The 20,030-nt window shown below is 49.6% G+C and overlaps 1 protein-coding gene and 1 long non-coding RNA gene across 2 annotated transcripts; both read right to left on the bottom strand.

Annotated features, from left to right (window-relative positions):
• Positions 1–482: 482 nt before the first annotated feature.
• On the bottom strand, positions 483–8,543 carry CDKN1A (cyclin dependent kinase inhibitor 1A). Its single transcript, XM_068557592.1, has 3 exons — positions 8,445–8,543; positions 3,525–3,980; positions 483–1,998 (listed from the first exon to the last, which is right to left on the bottom strand). Exons 2-3 carry the CDS (start codon positions 3,967–3,969, stop codon positions 1,949–1,951), a joined length of 495 nt encoding a protein of 164 aa, XP_068413693.1. The 5' UTR covers positions 3,970–3,980; positions 8,445–8,543; the 3' UTR covers positions 483–1,948.
• Positions 8,544–14,850: 6,307 nt separating this feature from the next.
• LOC137774169 (uncharacterized) lies at positions 14,851–16,546 on the bottom strand. Its single transcript, XR_011075782.1, has 2 exons — positions 16,317–16,546; positions 14,851–15,014 (listed from the first exon to the last, which is right to left on the bottom strand). It is a non-coding gene; the product is annotated as an uncharacterized lncRNA (long non-coding RNA).
• Between the last annotated feature and the right edge of the window lie 3,484 nt (positions 16,547–20,030).

Below are 20,030 nucleotides of genomic sequence, written 5' to 3'. Positions count from 1 at the left end.
CATGGGGCAGGCATGAGGGGAGGCATCTTTAGGAGATATTGCCAAAGAGTTTTCCAAAGTAGTTAAAATAGTTTATACTTCCATCAGAAGGTATAAGAGTTCCAGTTGCTCCATATCCTTGCCAACATTTGGCATTGTCAGTCTTTTTCATCTTAGTCATTCTGGTAGGTGTGTATCTTATTGTGGTTTTAATTTGCATTTCCCTGATGAGTAACAATATATTCTTTACTAAAAAAACCACACACACAAGAAACCAAAATATTGACAGTGGCAATCTGCAGAGGTGTGATGATTTATTATTTTGTTTTGTTATTGTTGTCTGCTTTTTGTTTTATAGTCTTGGTCTTTCTATTTGCTAAGCTTTCTGCATTTTTAAAATTTAAGTGCTTAATTTTTTTAATTATAAAAACAATCCAAAAAACCTCCACCTACTTGTTCTTATAAATAACAAGGTGTATTGACGACAACAGTAATATTACAAGTGAAGTCACCAGAAATATTTATTGAGCACCTATTGTATACCCAGCACTGTGGGAAGGGCTTTGAAGGACACAGGGCAGTACAGGACTTATTCCCTGCCCTTGAGAGGTTTACAGTCTAGGTGGAGACAGAAGAACCAGGACATATGGGAGCCAGGAGAAAACAGTCCAGGCCAGGATGTTACAGGAGCTGGAAGGTGTCTGGGGTCAGAGCCACCAAGTGGTTCAGTGCCAGGAAAGACAACAACTCACAGCTCCCCGGGCCCATATCCACCCACTTAGTGTGCCCTATCCATAGCCTCTACTCCCGCCATCATAAAACACCTAACTCCTTGTTCAGTTGCTATTCAAAGTGCAATGAAATGGGGGAGGGGTGGGGCAAATGGAAAACGTCCTTGGATGAGTTCCAGGGGCTGGCGTCACAATCTCCCTCCTGCTCCTCACCCACATACCCCTCACATAGAGAGGTCCCCATTCAAGGAGGCCTGTCTGACCATCCAGGACCACCATCCCAAGAGCTAAGAGGAGGGGGTGGTCACTGCTTGAGCTGCCTGAGGTAGAACTGGGGAACCCTACTTCTAGCATGCCCCTTCCCCTTCCAGTCCACTGAGTTGGGGGGACAGGCACCCCGGAGCTGCCACCCAGGGCTGAGAAGGTACAAAAGGGAAAGGACATGGAGGAAGGGAGAGGAGCAGAGAGGGACTGAGAGCCCAGCTGGGAAAGAGGGGCCTCTGGGGCTCCTAGAAAAGTGCAGGGGAAGGCGAAGCCAAACACTGAGGCCGGCTCCCCTGCGGGTGGAGGGGAGGTGGGGTGGTCTGCTACGGGACCCGACCTTCCCCACGCCTTCACGGGACCGAGGGGGTTATCAAGGGCCACGAGGGTATCAAATCCCCAGCCTTGTTCCAGGCTGTGCCCACTTCAAGGTCACCCTGCCCAACCTTAGAGGGGAGTGAGGGGACCTCAAAGTTTCGATGATGCCCCCCACTCTGTTGGGTCCCCTTCAAAGTGCTATCTGTTTACTTCTCAAATTACAAGGAATTCAGGTCTGAGAATGCGGGAAAGGGGCAGAATTTTGTAACACCCATCAGACGGTGAGGGGAGGGGCCAGGTACCTCCAGAGAGTACCAGCCAGCGGGTGAGGGTTGTGCCAGCCTCACCGTACCTCAGGGAGAGAGGAAATGGACAGCAAAGGATGAGGAGGGCTTAAATAATAGTTCACATAATAAAAATACCTAGCACTCTAATAAGCCTATTTTTCTGCTATCTAATTTTTTTTTAAATAATTCTAATGCCAGAGGCTGGGGGTATGGGGAGGGAGGGGGCAAGCAGGGTATATACATGAGGAGGAGTTTAAATTAAAACACAAATAATAATTAAGACACACAAACTGAAGGAATCAGGCAAAAGATGTAGAAGAGGCCTGCAGTGGCCCCCTTGTTTCCAGGAGGACCTAGCTTCCAGCGGCTGGTTTAGGGCTTCCTCTTGGAGCTGATCAGCCGGCGTTTAGAGTGATAGAAATCTGAGGAGAGAGAACAGAAGTCAGCCAGGCCAGGAGGAAGAGGGCACAGCAGAACCACCCATCCAACGCAAACTGCAGAGGGGCCAGAACCCCTCCCCAGGGCCAGAGGGACACACTGCCAAGTACAGGGAAGAACTCTGGCAACTTCTGGCCCATCTCCCAGAGGAGCATTTCCAGAGCATCCCACCACGCATCACAGATGTGATTAATAATAGGACCTACGCCCATGGGCCGGCTTTAAGCCAAGCTGCCCTATACAGTAGCCACTAATCCTATGTGGTTATTTAAATTAACTAACATTAAACAAAATGAAAAATTCAATTCCTCGGTCACACTAGCCAGATGTCAAGTACTTGGCGGCCATATGTGGCCAGCGGCACTGGACATTTGCATCTTTACAGAGTTCTATCGGATAGCACTGCTCTGGGGATTCCATTAGATAATCCATGAAAAGTGTTCTGCACGATGCCTGGGCCATATAAAGTTAGCTATTATTATTATCATCATTATCGTTATTGTTAGTTCTGACCCAGCTGCAAATTAGCTGTGGGATTCTTGGCTGCATCTCTCCAAGCCTCAGTTTCCTCACCTGTAAAATGAGGATAACACTGGTATGGTGCTCTGAGGATTAAATGAAATGCTCTCTAAAAGGCTTTGGTTGATGGGGAATTCCCTGGTGGTCCAGTGGTTAGGACTCCATGCTTTCACTGCCAAGGGCCCAGGTCCAATCCCTGGTCAGTGAACTAAGATCCTGCAAGCCGTGCATGGTGCAGCCAAAAAAAAAAAAAAAAAAAAAAAAACAGTAATAATAATAAAATTTTAAAGTAAAAAATAAAAAAAATAAAAAGACTGGTCGAAGGCCTGGCATACTTAATATTCAAATGTAAGCATCATTCATTCAGTTTTCCTCAAGCACCTGCTATGTGTCAGACACCATCCTAGGTGCTGAGGATTCAGCAATGAACAACAGAGATACAGATTCCTTTCTTGTGGAGATAATATCCCAGTTGGGGAGATGGACAATATCAAGATAAGGAAGTAGCTGTTGATAGTTTAAAAAGTGCCAAAAAGAGAAAAATAGGCAGGGAAGGGGGGTTGGAGGTGTGTATCTGTGATGGGGAAGGGGAGTTAAGTTTGAACAGGACAGCCAGGAAATTCTCATTAGCTTTCTCTCCACTGCAAATTCATTGCGGGACCTTAGGCAAATCATTCTACCTCTCTGAGCCTTGTTTCTTTGCCTACAGAAGGATGGCAAGAATGTCTTATAGTATAGGATTGCTATAAGGACTGAAAGAAATCTAGAAACTTAGCAAAGGGCCTGGCATATAATCAACGTTCCAAATAAATGTTGGCTGGTTGGTCTTGGCAGCAGGCTAGCTGTGTGACCTCAGGCAGGTCACTTCCCCTCTCTGGGCCTGTTTCCCCCTCTGAGGTATGAGGAAGCTGGGCCAGATAGTTCAGCCTTTGCACCATGAATTCTGGGAGTCTTGATCCCTTGCAGTATCCTTCTCTGCACTTGTCCTCACCTGTCATGCTGGTCTGTCGCCGTTTTCGTCCCTGGGAGGTGCCCGGCCCTCCCGGGGACCCCTCAGGCCGCTCAGGGGAGCGAGGCACGAGGGTGCAGGACAGCGACAGGTCCACGTGGTCCTCCTGAGATGTCCCCTGCAGCAGGGCAGATGAGGTGCTCGGCCACTTGCCCCCTCCCAGGTCGTCCCGGGTCCCCCGGGGCCCTGCAGGCAGGTAGAGCTTGGGCAGGCCAAGGCCCCTCATGCGCTCCCAGGCGAAGTCACCCTCCAGTGGTGTCTCGGTGACAAAGTCGAAGTTCCATCGCTCTCGGGCCTCCTGCACGCAGCTGGCCATCAGAGCGTCGCAGTCCTGGCGCAGCTGCTCGCTGTCCACCGGGCCAAAGAGGCGGCGGCACGCCTTGCTGCTGCGCGGGATCTGACGGGCATCCCTGCATGGCTCTGACATGGTGCCTGCAGCTGGAACACAAGTAAGACCCTGGTCACCGGAGAAATTGGACCCTCCCTTACCCGGCCATGCTTCACTCTGTAACCTCAGGCGAGGTCTTCTTACTAGAACGTGAGGTGAGAGGATCACTCTGGTCCCTTCCGGCTGATTTTCCCCCACTTCCCTCCCACAGGCTCTCCCAACCCCCCAGCAACACACACAGGGCTGGGGCAGAGCTCAGCCAGCCTGGCACCCCAAGGTCACTGGGGAAGTGGGCAGCTGAAGGGCAAGTTTATGTATGTCAACAAAGGCAGGTTTATTGCAATAGCAGGGATCAGGGTCCTGTTTACCACCAGGTATTATCAGGTAAAATCAATTTGTTTTCCCCCCTGAGGTGTCCCTCATGGGTGTGAATGCCCCAAGCATGTGTGAATGGCCAGAGTCCAGCAGTTTCCTAACCCCAGACCTGGCCAGGAGGTCAATTCCCAAGTAAATGGACAGCTCCTCGAGCCTCCTGAAACCCTCCATCTAGATGCTCATGTGGAGTAATCCTGCTCAGCTACTTAAAACTACCCTGGACTTCAGGGTAAAAAACACCTGGGTTCTAGTCCTAGCTCTGCCACTTACTATCTCAACTTTTAAAAAGTCACTTAATGTCTCTAGGCCTCAATTTCCTCATCTGTAAAATGGGACTGCATGCAAGTCTAAAGAGCAGGGCTGTAGAAGCATGCTCAAGCAGTTGATCAGTGGGTCCCTCCAGGCAAGGCAGATGGAACAGAGTGGGGAGGCTGTATCTTGGTGGTTAAAAGTGAGGGCTCCGGAACCAGACCACCTGGGTTGGAATCCAGGCTCTGCTGGGTGAACCTGGACAAGTGGCTTAACTTCTCTGGGCTCTATTTTCCTCATCTATAAAATGGAGACAGCAATAGTGAATGTCTCAGAGGACATATGTGAGGATTAACTGAGTTAATGTAGATAACGTACTTAGAGCAGTACCTAGTATATAGAAGCGCTTGGAAAATATTATTATTTCTCTCTGCCTTTAGTTCTGCCTGAGCTCCTCCCCATCACTCCACCTGGGCCACTGCCTCCTTCAGACAGCAGCTGACAGGTGTTGTGCGCTGAGGGCCTTTCCCAAGGATGTCATCATGCAGGCAGCCTGGGGGTGAGGAGGAGCGAGGCAGGGCAGGGCAGGGAGATGACTTCTCCCAGGCTGAGCCACATCCTGCCAGGCACATCAGGTGACCTGAAGTCTAGACAACCTGGAAGCCCCTGCCCCATTTTGCCTGCATCCAAGGAACCCATTTTTCAGGCAAAGAAAATTAAAGGCACCGGCACCGGTCTACCTGGTTGCTCTCCTCCCACTTCAGGAGAGGGAAAACTAAGGATGAGTTTGCCCATGAGGGAGTGCTGGCACCTACCTGCCCTGCTCTGGCCTGACTCCAGGATGAGCTCCTGCACAACCTTGACAGGGACTGGGTTTTCCGGGGACAAGTCCTGCTTTGCAGGCTCTGAGGGTGAAAGCTCTGCTGAGTGACCTTCTGGGACAGGAAGCCCTGAACCCACACCACACCTACCCCTCCCCACTCCACCTCTCACAGTGAGTGGAGCTCACAACACGACGTCTCAGCTGATAGGGGAGGGGAGGCACTAGGTGACCTCAGATCAAGTTAAAAGGGCAGGAGTTATGAGACTTGCCCCAAAACCACACAGTTAAAAGGATCAAGGGCCACTGCCACATAGAGAGGGGTTACATAGTGCAGTGGGCAAAGCCCACAAATAACCTTTGCTCACTCTCTTCAGGGCAAGATTGAGATTTATTTATATATTTTATGTGCCAAGGCCTGTTCTAAGAAGTTTACAAATATTAATTTTCTGAAAAAGTGGGTACATTAGCTCTTTTACCGAAGAGGTAACCAAGGCTCAGAGAAGTTAAGTAACTTTCCCAAGGTCACACAGCTCACAAGTGGCACAGCCAGGATTTGAACCCAGGCCTGAATGCCCTGGGTTCTGTGCTCTGGTGTTGAACCCTACTCCCTCTCTAATTTTGAGGTTTCTTAACCAGAGAGACCCATCAGAGACACTTGAGCTTTTTCAAAATGTAGACTGACAGGCCCCTCCTTCCCCAGACCAATTAAATTCAAGTGTTTGACAGTTCTCCAGATGGACATGCTTGGGGTGCCAGCCAAGAGGGGACACACAGAATATCCTGCATAGACACTATGGATCTCAGTGCTTCATTGGTACATGGAGAAGCCCACCTAGGGCTTTATCAGGGAGCTGGATATTCCCTAGTTTCTAGGAGCTAAAGATGGGACCAGAATCCAGGCAGCGACCATCTCTACTTCTGCCACCCCTTCCCTTTCGGCTCTCATAGGCTCCCCACCAAAATCTGCTCTCATGCCCATTATTATAACTCCCACCTCAGAGAAAACAAACACAAACTCTTGTTTTACAAACAAGTAACTGAGAATAGCTTCCTTTGTTGGCCTTCGTGCCTTAGACTTCAACCATATTTTCATACCCAAATAAATGGTAAGCTCTCAATAAACACTGCTGAACCAATAGGGTACTCCTTTTAAGAGGCGGGGGAGCGACCTCAGATCAGCACTGGAATAGCGGCGGGAAGCAAAGGCGGGTGAAGCCTCCTTCCGCGGGAAGGCGTGTTTGCTATTAGCGCTGGGGCCAGAAGGGGGCGCTGGCCTACAGCAAATCACGCGCGGGGTGGGAGGTGCGTGGGCAGAGCCTGGGACAGCGGCAGGGAGTTGTGATGAGTCAGTTTCCTGCACAGAGCTCCCAGCCCGCCAAAACTTCGCTTCCACTCCGGCTGCACGTCACCCCCGGGTGGGGAGGGGGAGCGGGAGGGGGATCGGGAGCCGCGAACACGTCACGCTGAGCCAGCTAGGCTTCCAAAACCCCCGCCACTGTTGGGAAACCGCGCGCTCTCGCGCCGCCTCTTGTGACACACGCGCGCGCGCACACACACACACACCGCAAGCACAGGCGCGCCGAGATCTGGTCCCTCCACCTTATCTCCACGCCCAAAGCAGGGGATGAGTCAGATCCCTGGAAAATAAAAATAGACGGGAGCAACGAAAACAAAACCGCTCTTAAGTCCTCTCCGAAACGCAACGTGGAGGAAGGGAAGGAAGGAGGGAGCTGCCTGGGCGCCCTAAATTACCAAACCAGTTCCAAGATTCTTGTCCCCACGGGGAAGGCGCGTGTCCCCCGGAGGCCCCTGATAAGGCAGACAAGGCGGACGCACCGTGGTCCGCGCTGGGCGGCGGCGCCCGAAGGGCGACTCGCCCTCCTGCTCAGCCGTGTCGCCCTCGGAGAGGGAATTCTGGACTAGGTTGGGGGCGCCCGGAGCCCCCGAATGCAGGCGACGGAGGTCCGGAGCGGCGTCGCACCCCGAAGCCCCATCCCTCAAAGACACGACCCCTCACCCCCTTCCTCCCTTGGCGGGGACTGTGTGCCCCGCCGCCCCGCAGAGCAGGGCTCGGCCCCCGCCCCTGAATCCGTCCGTCCGACCCAGGGGCAGGCTGGGCCGGGGTTCTCCCGGCAGCGGTGGGAGAGAGGTAGGTCCAGTTTCTGCGCTTCCCTAACTGACTGGCTGGCGCAAGCCCACTCAGCGCCGGGCCGCGGCTCCGGGTCCTCGAGGGCGCGCCGCGGGGCGGGGACCGGACACCCGGTCCTGGACCTCCCGGTGTCCCGGCTTTCCTGGGAACACTCTGTGCCAGCCAAATAGGTCACTGTGCTGACGGGGGGACAGAGACCGTGGAGAGGCAGGGAAGGGGACTTCTGGGGGAGCCGCCGTCTCCCAGCACTGGCGGGGTTCTGACCTCACCCGGCCCCGTTCCCTGGGGTCTTCTTGTCACCGTGAGTCACCTCCTCGCTAGCCCTTAAGGGACGTGTCCCGACACGTTCCCAAAGGCCGGAGACACAGCCCGCGCTGACCTCAGCGCCCAGCCTATTGGCGGACACGGCAGCGTTGGGGACCCAGACCTCGGTTCTGGGCCGGGATGGCACCGATTGGATCCGAGAGCCTCCCGGGAGCGGATCCCAGATGAACCTGCTCGGCTCGGCTTTCCCCACCCCTCCCGGACCCCTCCGCGAACAGGGCTTCATCCCCACGCCGCGAGCGCACCAAGCCTGGGACCCCGGGCTCACCCTTCGCCCGGTCCACGCCGTCCCTCGCCCCAGCTGAGCTTCAAGCGGAGGGAGCGTGGCGGAGATCTCTGGTATTAATGCTCCCTCTCCCCTCCCGGAATCTCCGACACATCCCGGCCCCTGTCCCACGCGCACATATAGACTACGGTGTGCGCAAAACCGAGCCCCAAGCACGGACCCACGCACGCCATTCACCTGTGAACACAGTACACACACGCCGCTGCGGACATACACCCACGGAGGTGCGCGGACACACACGCGGACACGCTCGGCTCAGCTCAGAGCCGCAGCCCGGGATTCGCTCTTGCCTGCCCTGGCTCCCTCACCTCCTCTGAGGGTCTCGCTGTCTCAGTGGATCCGCGCCCAGCTCCTGGTCGCCCAGCTCCCGACTCGGGCAGCTGCTCACACCTAAGCTGGCGCCGCCTGCGCTCGCCTTATAAAAGGGCTGGAGGCGGGACCGGCCGCTCCGCCCACGGCGCGCCGGGGACCGGCCTCGGGGGGACAACTGCCCCTCCCCTGCGCTCTCAACAGCGCTCTGGAAACCTCTGCGGCCAACCTCGCGTGCTGCAGGAGGGCGCTTCCCTCCTCCCCACTACCCGCGCCTGGGTTTGTACACATGACACATTTCCCTTCGAACTGAGCCCCAAATCTGTTTTTTTCAGGTGGGGAGTGAGTTGCCGCCCCCCCGGAGGGGTCGACATTGTTAGGACCGAGGAGCCCCCTCTCTGGCCCACCACCAACTGACTCTGGGCAAGGGTTTACCCAAAGCAGCTGAATAGACCATGAGGAGTGTCATTAATAAATAAAAATCCTTAAATAATTTTTAAAAAAAAACAAAAAACCTCACTTTGCAATTCCCAGAAAAGCCCCACTACACCACCTCTATTCCCATGGATCCCTCACTACACCACCTCTGCCCATTACCTGAGGCACCCAGAGACCCCAACGAAGCATTCTTGGAGGCCAGAAAGGATTTAATTCCCTTTATTTCACAGATAAGGAAACCGAGGCCCACAGAACTAAAGGGATGAGAAGTTATTTGTCAAATGCTCCAGGGAAGAGAGAACTGGGCACACTGCTAAGAAAGGGCCAACCTGGTCTCCAGGGGAAATGGGACACTGAACTAACTTTCCCACCCTCTCCTCCTCACTCCCTACACCCACCTCCCTCTCACCTCAGCAGAAGAAAGCTCTGTGATTGAAGCAGATTTGATGGCTAGGAAGGGGAGAAAGATTTGGTGGGTGAGTTAGCTCCTGGGTAGTCCCCACACAGCCCACATACGCTGCTGGGAAACCGAGGCTCAGAGTTCAGTGGCCTGACTCATAACACAGCAAATAAATGGCGATGGTTGGAACATAGGCCTTTTGCCTCTCATCCAGAGCTCTCTGCTTGTTGCCTTCTCTGTTTCAGTGGCTCTAGAATGAGGGAAATGCCCTGCACCCCTCATTTCGAGGCAGTATACTGAGGCAGTATACTGATGAAAGACAATTCTGGAAACGTCCACCGGTGCTTCTGACAGATACAAAAGCAAGTGAGGTGCCCCGCTGCTCCACACCCCTAGCCCCACTTGCACCCCACCTTTGCTTCCTTCCTTCACCTAAAACATTTGCAGTTTCTCCTTTTAAAAAATTGCAGAGAACAGAGTGTTAATCTGAACATAAATCTAAGAAATAGAATCCAGGCTTGGAACAGCTACAATTACTGACATCTAGGGCTGTTCAGTGTCTGGAAATCTCTGCCCAGACATGCCCAGTCTATTTCCTCTAATGCAGCTGACCTCAGGGAAGACAGGCCTCCTTCTCCTCTACTGCTGGGACAGGAGCCTGGGTAGGGGTGGGAGGGCACATTACCAGACCCCCTTGCCTACCTAATTTTGGAATCAGGCCAGGACTTCAGAAGGGCCTCAAAAAGGCCAAGACCCCAGGACCAGCCCCCTCCTCCCCCAGTTCCACCCTCCCCACCTCCAACACACCCGTACCCACACCACCCAAAGGCTGGGTTGTCAAATGTCCAGCAGAAGATGGGCATATCCTCCTACTGCCTCGAATCCCCTTGGCCTTCAGACATTTCAAATAGACTTGACATTGTCTGTCTGTTTACTTTGGGAAAAAAATTTAATGAAGGCTTGTATTGAATTATTTAAAGTTTTGTGGTCCTGAGCTTCACAATGAAATAATTCTTTTTGTTGTTTTTGTTGGGAAGTGAATTTTTTTTTTATAACTTCTAGCTCACCACCACCACCACAACAGAATTCAACAAATATTTATTAAGCGCCTACTGAGTGTCTAGTACTGTTCAGCACTTAAAAAAAAAAGTTTCCAACCATACACTTGAATGTGTAGCCAGGTATGCTCTTAAAGGAGGACTTCTGCCCTGAAGAAGCAAAGAAGCAGGTTGTTAGAAGCCACACGCAAGATCTAACTCCCAAAACACACACACACACACACACACACACACACACACACGATCCCAGGCCAGTCCCAAGGAATCTGCTGCAAATCACATATTCTGTTCATAGGAACTCAGACCACGGTCTCCCTAGGGTCTCTGGGGGTCTCCTGTCTCCTACCACCCCCCTCTTCTCTGACAGCAGGCAGCCCCAAGGACAAAACAGCCACCAGCTTTTTCTATGCCAGGGCTCAACATGTTAGGACATGTTCCTGAGGGCCTGAATGCTAGTCAGGACCACAGCCTGCTGCCCGGGCCTGCTCCCAAGGAAGCAGGCAGCTTAGGGATGTAGGGAGACTCAGCCTGAGAGAGCAGAGGATCCAGGTCAGCCCCCATCCAGGAGGGACGTGATGACGGAAAGGAAAGGTAGAAGCCCTAGCCTGAAGAAGGAGGATGTGAGGAAGGCTCAATGGTGGCCACAGGAGCTGCCCAGGAAGCAGGGGGAAGTGCTGGGAACAATGTCACTGTTTTCTCAGAAAAGGCCTGGGGAGTCCCGAACAGGGGCAGTCAGCTTTCAGTGGAATTCACCTCCACACAGGATCCCAAGAAGTGAGACCCCCAGAGAAGAGGCAGAACAGAGACATTATTATATTATTGAGCAGAAGTCCCACTTGCTTTTTTTTAAAAGGAAGAATGAGATTGGGAGCTCCCCCAACTCCACCCCCCGACCTTCTGGGGGTTTTACCCAGCCAGTACAAAGATCAGGATTGACCATACAGTGAGGTAGAGGAATTTGTGACAGAATTTGTGCCAAATACTTCCAGCTTCCCTGAGCTAGCAATTTCACCTTGTCTAAGCCTGAAATTTCACCATTAGAAATTCATTTCTATAGTATTAAGTTCTGTTCTTCATAAAATAAGATCATATAGGCAAAATGCTTAGCATAGTGACTGGCACATAGAAATCAGTGGGTCAAATGAGTGCCTGAATCCTGCAGAGGGTTCTGGGTGGCACAGCACAGTGTGAATGCGTTGATCATATCATTTAGGTACTAGAGGGTGGTGAGGGAATGTTGTGAACACAGACCACCTGAGGAGTGAAGGGCTCTCTGTGCCTTTGCACATATTGTTCCCTCTTCTTGGAATGAGTGTTCCTGACCAATATGTCCCACCTCCACTCCTTTCTCCACCCATTGAACTCCTACTGATCCTTCATGACCTGACACATATGACCCCTTGAGGCAAGGCTTTCTCCGGGCTTCTTCTGGCTCCCAGAGCCCCTGGTAAGCAATATACTCCACTGTGCTTTACTGGCTTGCCTGGTTCATGTGCCTACTGCATCCTCTGAGATGGGAACCTAGAGAGGATGAGCCCATATTTTATTCATCTTTGTACCTTCAAGGCCTAGCAGCCTCAGCCTAATCTCAGTGAATATTTATGGAAGAGCCATTTTTGGCCTGCATTCTGAGGTTAGGCTTCAGTGCCACTGCTTCTCAGCCCTCTCTTTTATTTATTCATTCATCTATTTACTCATTTATTCATTAAAAAATAATATAATTAACACTCACTGCTCAACCCAAGAATTAGAACATTATAAATCATTGACACCTTCCTATGATTTCCTCTCCTATGCTGACCCTTCCTCCCCTACCCCAAAATAAACACTATCTTGCAGTGTACACTATTTTATGTTGAACTTTCCTTTGTTTTCAATAGTTTTATCACATGTGACCAAGACAGTAATGCTTTTCCATTTTTCTATGTGCTCTCCTACATTTCCCAGCCCCTCCTGTAGTTTAGACTGGGTAACGTGACTGGTTCTAGCCAATGAAATGTGAACATAAGTGACATTTTCCTCCTTAGAGCTGAGGTCAAGTGAAATTCTCCAGCCTTTCTGTCCTCCCTGGCTGTGGCAAAAGTGAGGTCTCATGTCCCAGATGGTGCCACCTCACTATGGCAGATCCTCCCTCAGCCTAAGTTCCTGAGTGGCTGTGTGGAGCCAAGCACCCCACCGACTTGTGTAAGACATGTATGTGAGAAAGAAATAATCTTTTGTTATATGAAGTCAGTGAAATGTGAAGCTTATTTATTCCTGCAGCATAGCCTACCTAAGATTTATCCATATGGCTATGGGTGATTGTGGTTTGTGCAAGTCTGTGGCACCCAATGAAGTACAGCTCTGGGTATTTGCACTCTTTTGACGTTGCCTCCCCTTGAATCTGTCTGGCTTACGACTCTTTTAGCCAATAGAATGGGTAATTCTGTGCCTGTTCTAGGCCTAAGACTTAAGAAGGTCTAGCAACTTCTGCTTTTGCATTCTTGAGGAACTTGAGACACCACGTGAGCAGTTTGATTACTCTGAGACCACCATGCTGAGAGAAGTCATGTGGAGGCCACATGCAAGATAACCAAGACTACTCCCCCACACACAATAGCTCCAGGTGATCTCCTAGCTGACCGCCAGCATCAACATGCCAACCACATGAGTAGGACCATTTTAAAAGTTGACCTTTCACCCTCAGTTAATCCTCCCCAGTTGAAGCCACATGGAGTAGAGACAAGCCATCCCCAGTGAGCCCCTGCCTAAACTGTAGAATTGTGAGCAAATAAATGATCGTGGTTGCCACTATGGTTTTTTTTTTTTAAGTCTTTATTGAATTTTGTTACAATATTGCTTCTGTTTTACGTTTTTTGGTTTTTTGGCCGCAAGACATGTGGGATCCCAGTTCCCCGACCAGGGATCGAACCCGCACCCCCTGCACTGGAAGGCGAAGTCTTAACCACTGGACCGCCAGGGAAGTCCCACCACTATGTTTTAACATGGCCTGTTATGCAGCAGTACATAATTAAAACAGGGCTCAATCATTTTCACTGTTATTTAACATCCAGTGATTCCCTTCTCCTGTAAATGGGCACTTTGGTTATTTCCAGTTTTCTGTTATTATGCATAGGGCTGCTATAATTATTTTTTTTAAGATTTTTTTGATGTGGACCATTTTTTTTTTTTAACATCTTTATTGGAGTATAATTGCTTTACAATGGTGTGTTAGTTTCTGCTTTTGGACCATTTTTTTTTTTAAGTATTTATTGAATTTGTTACTACACTGCTTCTGTTTTATGTTTTGATTTTTTGGCCACAAGGTATGTGGGATCCCAGCTCCCCAACCAGGGATCGAACCCACACCCCCTGCATTGGAAGGCGAAGTCTTAACCACTGGACTGCCAGGGAAGTCCTAATTATTCTTATCCATGTCTTTGGGTCACACATGCAAGAGTTTCTCTTGGACATACACCTAGTAGTAGAATTGCCCCCACAATCTTCCTGTCAGAAGAAAAATGATTGGTGAAGCACCTGCAGTTGGTGTTTGGACCTGTCTGTGTCTTTCAGGATTACTGGGAAAAGTCTAAAGCACTGCACACATGTTTGGGATTATCATTGCTTGCATTTTTGTGGAAGAATAAAAAGGAATCCAAAGGAATGAAGCACTAATGGTGGAATTTCAGATATACTGGACACCTGTGGGTAGACATTTGGTTACTGGACACCTGTGGGTAGACATTTGGTGACAAGAGGAACTGCCCACAGACACTGAGTTCAGTCCTCTGAGCCAGCCTTCAAAGCGCCCAAGACATCCCTCTCCCAGGATCTTTAGCTCAGAACAGCCTTCTGAATGATTCCCAAAAAGTAGGAATTATGCATTCTTTCACTTTTTTCTTTCCTAACAAATTATTTTTAAGCCCCTCCCAAGAAAAAGCCCCATCAAAGTTCTGAGGGTCTTGGGTTTGGATCCTCTGATTGCATAGCAGTGTGGAGTCCTAGAAAGTCATTTCAGGATTTCAGATCCATTATCTGACTCCTCACCATCCCCACCCCCCTCCCTCCCTCTCCATCCTGGATGGGTGCTTTAGACCCATGTTACAGATGGTGGAATGGAGGCCCCAAGAGGTGCTGGCTTTGGCTGAGATGACACAGGCAGAGAGTCAGGGCAGAGTCAGGGGGCAGCCCTCTCTGCTCCCCCTCCTATCAGCTGTTTGTCCTTATCTTTGCTCCCCTAGGATGGCACTGAGTGTCACACATAGTCAAGATGCCACCAGAGCCACTGTGGAATGCAACAGCTGCAAACCCAATCCCCAAATGCTGGTGGCCCGAAGTTCAGAGCTAAAGGGAGATTATGCCTCCCTCTCCTCACCCTCAGTGGTTCTTAACAACCCCGCACCTGCTGTGAGGAATGATTACCGATGTCTCCTTTTGGGTACATGCGAGCAGCTCAGTGCTGGACTTAGGAAGAAAAGTGGGAGTGTGTGTTAGGATGACTCTAGCCATTGTAATAAATAAACTCTCAAATTACAGTGACAACCCAATAGAAGTTTATTTCTGACTCACATATGAATACAATTGAGGTGTTCTGGTTGGCAAGTAGCTGATCTCCATGTGATAATTCAGGGACTCAGGCCCTTTCCATCCTGTGGCTCCACCATGCCCTAGGGCATCAGGATCTCTGCTTCCAGCTGGAGAAAGAGAAAGAACATCAAGAAGGTATATGCATTTCTTCACACCTGGTTCAGAAGTAACACGCATCATTTCCCACCCACATTCCATTGGTAAGAACTTGTCATGCGGTCCCACTTAGATCAAGGGTCTGTGTAGTCCCTGGAGGGGGGCACAGATGTCTGATGAGCTGCTAGCCATCTCTGCCACAGCAGAAGAGCGAGGCAGATGAGAACCCCTTCCTCTTCCCCCTCTTCCCACAAGAGAGTTTTTTCCTGCCGAGTTTCCGGACCTGGCCACGAGAAGAACAGTGCATGACCTCTGAGCTGCATGACCTTGGACCTCAATATCTTCATCTATAAAACGGGTACTTTCATATCCATGATGCTACAACCTTTGCTGAGAGGTTGAAAAGAAAACGAGGTAGACATGATGCTCCCCAGTTCCCAGAGGAGGAAACCAGGACACAAAGAGACAGTGTGACTTGTCTAAAGTCACACAGCAGGACCCAATTTCCCCCTTCTTGTACATAGGTTTGTTTTGTTTTGACTAGTCAACATCAAAGTCTGCTGAGAAGTCACTGGACTGAAATGCAGGAAAATCCCCTACTCAGCAAATCCATCTGAAAACCTCCTGGGGGCCTAGGAGGATTACTAAGAAAAAGCTTTTTATTGTCTGAAATGCAGGTATAGAGACCCTGACAGGTTCTTGGTGGGCTGTGTGGGACCCAGCCTGGACCTGGTTGGGGGGAGGGAGCCTGCTGTGGTGAGACTTTGTGTGATCACTTTGCAGATGCCTGAACTCCATCCTTTAAACCATTTTCCCTCCAGCTCAGGCATTCTCAACACAGGGAATGGGAGAAAAGGGAACCCCCTTTTGAAAAATGTTCAAGTCCTACAAATACGCAGACTCTCTCTAGAAGAAGACACAAGAAACAATGACAGTGGTTGCCTCTGAGGAGGGAAGCAGGTCCCCTGTGTCACCTACCTCCATGGGCACCATTAGCACCATCTGAGTCTGTGTGGACAGCGCCCCCTGGAGTTGTGCTATGTACAACTCTGGGTGCAAGGTAGGCTTATTCCTCATAATATATATTAATAGTTAGCTCCATTTAAAATAATAATTAACACAATTAAGAACCTATTCCAATTTCTGGCCCCATCTGGACCTACTGAATTAAAATTGTGTGAGAGTCAACCAGCTGCACAAGTATACAGGTATTTTGAAAAATCTCCCCAATAACTGAAACCTCTCCACCCTCCAGCCTCACGGCTTTGGGAACCCTGATTTAGTCTGTCCATGCACAGGGCCCCCTTTCTTACCTCTAGAAGTTCTCAGCAGACCCTTCCATCTGGTTGAGAATGAGAGAACCAGGAATAGATTCTGTCACTAAATGGGATTGGGGGAAGGGAGAAGGGGCAGGTGGGGTGGGAGCTCCAGGCTTAGTGCGCAGGCCAGCTTTACCTTCTGGGCAGTTGGGTCGCCCACACCCCTGCAGCTCTGAACCACCCCTCCTAGTCCAACGCCCCCCACCCCACCCGCCCCAGTGTATCACATCAGCATCTTTGGCCGGCACAGCTCAGGCTCGGCCTTGCCCGGGCTTGCCTTTTGTTGCATCATCCTCTGGCCTTGCCCGGTGCAAGCCGCCCACTCACCGCTGGATAAAACCAGCTAATTATATCACGGGAGACCCAAGGCGGGAGCATGTGGGCATTTTCAGCTGACCCAGCCTGTTTCTACTTGCTTTGCATGATTGTTCTTGGTTTTTCAAAATAATAATAACAACTACCAACCAGGGAAAAACTGGCCTGGGGCTGTGGAGCATGCTGCTGAAGCAAGAGCAAGGGTCCACCTGCTGCTCCAGGATAAACCTACCCAGCACTCAGCTCAGAAAATGAAAAACAAGTCTCTTGACTCCCAAATCAGGGCTCAACAGACAAACAGCTCTGAGAACAGGATACACTGGAATAAGCAGAATCAGAAATGCAAATATTGCTTTGACAGCATCAATAACAGCAGCAAGGTAATTTATTTTTTCAAAATTTTTAAAAATTCTATTTGTAGTTTAGTCAAAAGTAGAGAGCTTTGTTTTCCCATAATTTCCTATATTTATTTTTGGAGGAGATAATACAGTCAAAAGATACAAAGTGATATTCAGTGAAAACTCCCTCCTATCCCTGCCCTCCAGCCTTCCATTTCCTTCCCAGAGGCTGTGGCTGGCTGCTTGTGCCTCCTTCCAGAGATAGTCTATGAACAACCAGATCCACAGTCCTTCATCCAAAACATCTGGGGACAAATGGGTTTCAGAATGCAGAACTTTTCAAATTTTAGACAAGTAATGAGGTGCATGTACCATGTATTTTGCAACATCTTCCCTCCATCTAGGCTCTGTATAGGATGACCCTTGGTCTGAGTTTTAACATTTTAAGTTCCACATCCAAGGAACCTCTCAACTGCAGGCAAACAGGATGATGGGTCACCCTAAGTCTGGAGTGTAAGGTATTTACACTAACGGGGGTGGGGGGTTAGCAGAGGAGGAGTCAGATCTTCATTCCTAATGCTTATTTGTGACTGCAAGTTTAAGTCCAAGCCTGCTCAGAAGTTGAGGGAGAGACAAGAAGACCTGATGAGGTCTCCCAGACCTCCTGCACCTGTCCAACCACTTAGATCATGCAAAGTCATTCACATTAAGAATGGTTTACCAAACAAGAAAACAACTTACATTCAGACCTACTGTATTAGGGTTCTCCAGAGAAATAGAACCAATCTCTCTCTCTCTCTCTCTCTCTCTCTCTCTCTCTCTCTCTCTCTCTCTCTCTCTCTCTCTCCCTCTCTCTCTAATATACATATGTATATATGTAGAGAGACAGAGACAGAGACAGAGGGACAGAAATTTATTGTAGGGAATTGGCTCACGTGATCGTGCAGGCTGGCAAGTCCATAATCTGTAAGGCAGGCTGGCTGAATGGCAATTTCAGCAGGAACTGATGTTGCAGTCTTGAGTCTGAAGGCAGTCTAGAGGCAGAATCCTTCTTCCTGGTGGTGGTAGGAGGGAGAAGATGGACCTCAGTCTTTTCTCTTAGGCCTTCAACTGATTGGATGAGGCTCAACCGCATTATGCTAATCAAACCAAATTATGTTAATCAGCTTTACTCAGTGTCAATTGATGTAAATGTTAATCACATCTAAAAAATACCTTGGGCTTCCCCGGTGGCACAGTGGTTGAGAACCTGCCTGCTAATGCAGGGGACACAGGTTCGAGCCCTGGTCTGGGAAGATCCCACATGCCGCGGAGAGACTGGGCCCGTGAGCCACAACTACTGAGCCTGCGCGTCTGGAGCCTGTGCTCCGCAACAAGAGAGGCCGCGATAGTGAGAGGCCCGCGCACTGCGATGAGGAGTGGCCCCCGCTCGCCGCGACTAGAGAAAGCCCTCGCACAGAAACGAAGACCCAGCACAGCCATAAATAAATAAATAAATAATTTTAAAAAATAAATAAAAAATAAAAATAAATAAAAATAAAAAATACCTTCACAGCAATATCTAGACTGGTGTTTTACCAAACAACTGGGCACCAAGTTGACACAAAACCTTCACACCTGTTTAACATCCCAACTCTTCAGCTGTGAGTGTTTGTCAGGGATGGGATATGGAAGTCCCCACCTTCCCAGAGCTAACAGTCACAGAGATAAAGCTGGGGTACACAAAACAATCACGAAGAGTATGAAGAAGTGTCTTGTGTGGGATACATTGAGAGGTTCTGAGTACAGCCTGGAAAAGTCCCCTCAAATATAGTCCAGAAGGCCAGAAAGATACTGGGAGTTCATGCCCAACATCAAGCCCAAGCCTTCCTCTCTTGTCAATTTCACTCATTTTTTAATACAAACAAAAATCTTTAATAAAGTGGGCCAGCAGAGCAGTATTAGTAAATCCTAAATGTAAGAACACAAGTTCTCAATAAAGAACACAGGTACGATAGGACTCCTTTCTCCCTGACCTGTTACCATTCATCAATTTCAGCTTCTGTTTAAGTCTCCAGATTTAAAACATTTTCCCGACTAGACTTGTAATCATGTTCCTAAGCTGCCAACCACCCTGAGATTTCAGAGGCTTCTCGTTCCACATAGATTCAAAAGGCCTTCCAGCTTGTCCTGTCTGCCAAGGTCTTTGCTCCACCCCAGGACTAAGCCATTTTTCTGCTGGTTTTCCTTGAGAACAAAATAGAACCAGAGTATATTCATTCACTCACTCACTTGTTTGTTCGTTCATCCATTCATTCATGATATTACCAGTCCAAATGGTGATGCGTAGAGGCTATGCCTGCAAAAGGAGATACAAAATACTATGCACCAATAACAAAGGAAAACAGGCTCACATAGGTAAAAATCCTACCCAGATAGGTCTCTGTGACCAGGCCCAGTTAAAGAAAGGGGTTAGATGTCAGCAGATGGGGACTTGGAAGTCTGAGTTAGGAACCCCCTTCCTAAAACCAAGGGAGGATCCAGGTGGCGCTTAAGTTTATGCGATGATAGAAGTCCTCTATAAGAAAAAGAAGACACAATTATAAATATAGTATTGCCAGAACACTTCCCATGCAAATGAAAGTCCTGGAAGCCTGCCTTCATTAGCTCACCAGAAATCCACGCTGTGTGTAGCTAAACAAGGATCAGGGAGGTGGTAGTGTATGTGCAAGGAGTGGCACCTGGGGCTACAGTTTTAAAACTTAAAGGACCAGAATAACCTGGGCTAGAGGACAACACAGGAGAGCCAAGAGAGAGTGGATGAAACCATCTTGCAGGGCCCGGATCAGCCTGTCTCATGCGTGCTGGGGCCCCACCCCCACCCCACTGGCTGTACAGAGGGTGCTCTGTTTGATGGTGCTCTAATCCCTGCCTCCCCCAGTATTAATAATAATGGTAATAATAGTAATAGTAATAATTAGTATTAAGGAGGCTCACACTTACTGAGCGCTTCCTATGTGCCAGTTCTGTTCTAAGTACTTTGTCCATAGTCACTTGGTGAGTTTTCATAACAGCT

This window comes from Eschrichtius robustus, chromosome 12, assembly GCF_028021215.1.
Source record: "Eschrichtius robustus isolate mEscRob2 chromosome 12, mEscRob2.pri, whole genome shotgun sequence".
Taxonomy (NCBI): Eukaryota; Metazoa; Chordata; class Mammalia; order Artiodactyla; family Eschrichtiidae; genus Eschrichtius; species Eschrichtius robustus.
Note: the sequence above shows the minus strand (reverse complement) of the source record. Positions and strands in the feature narration are given on the sequence as shown.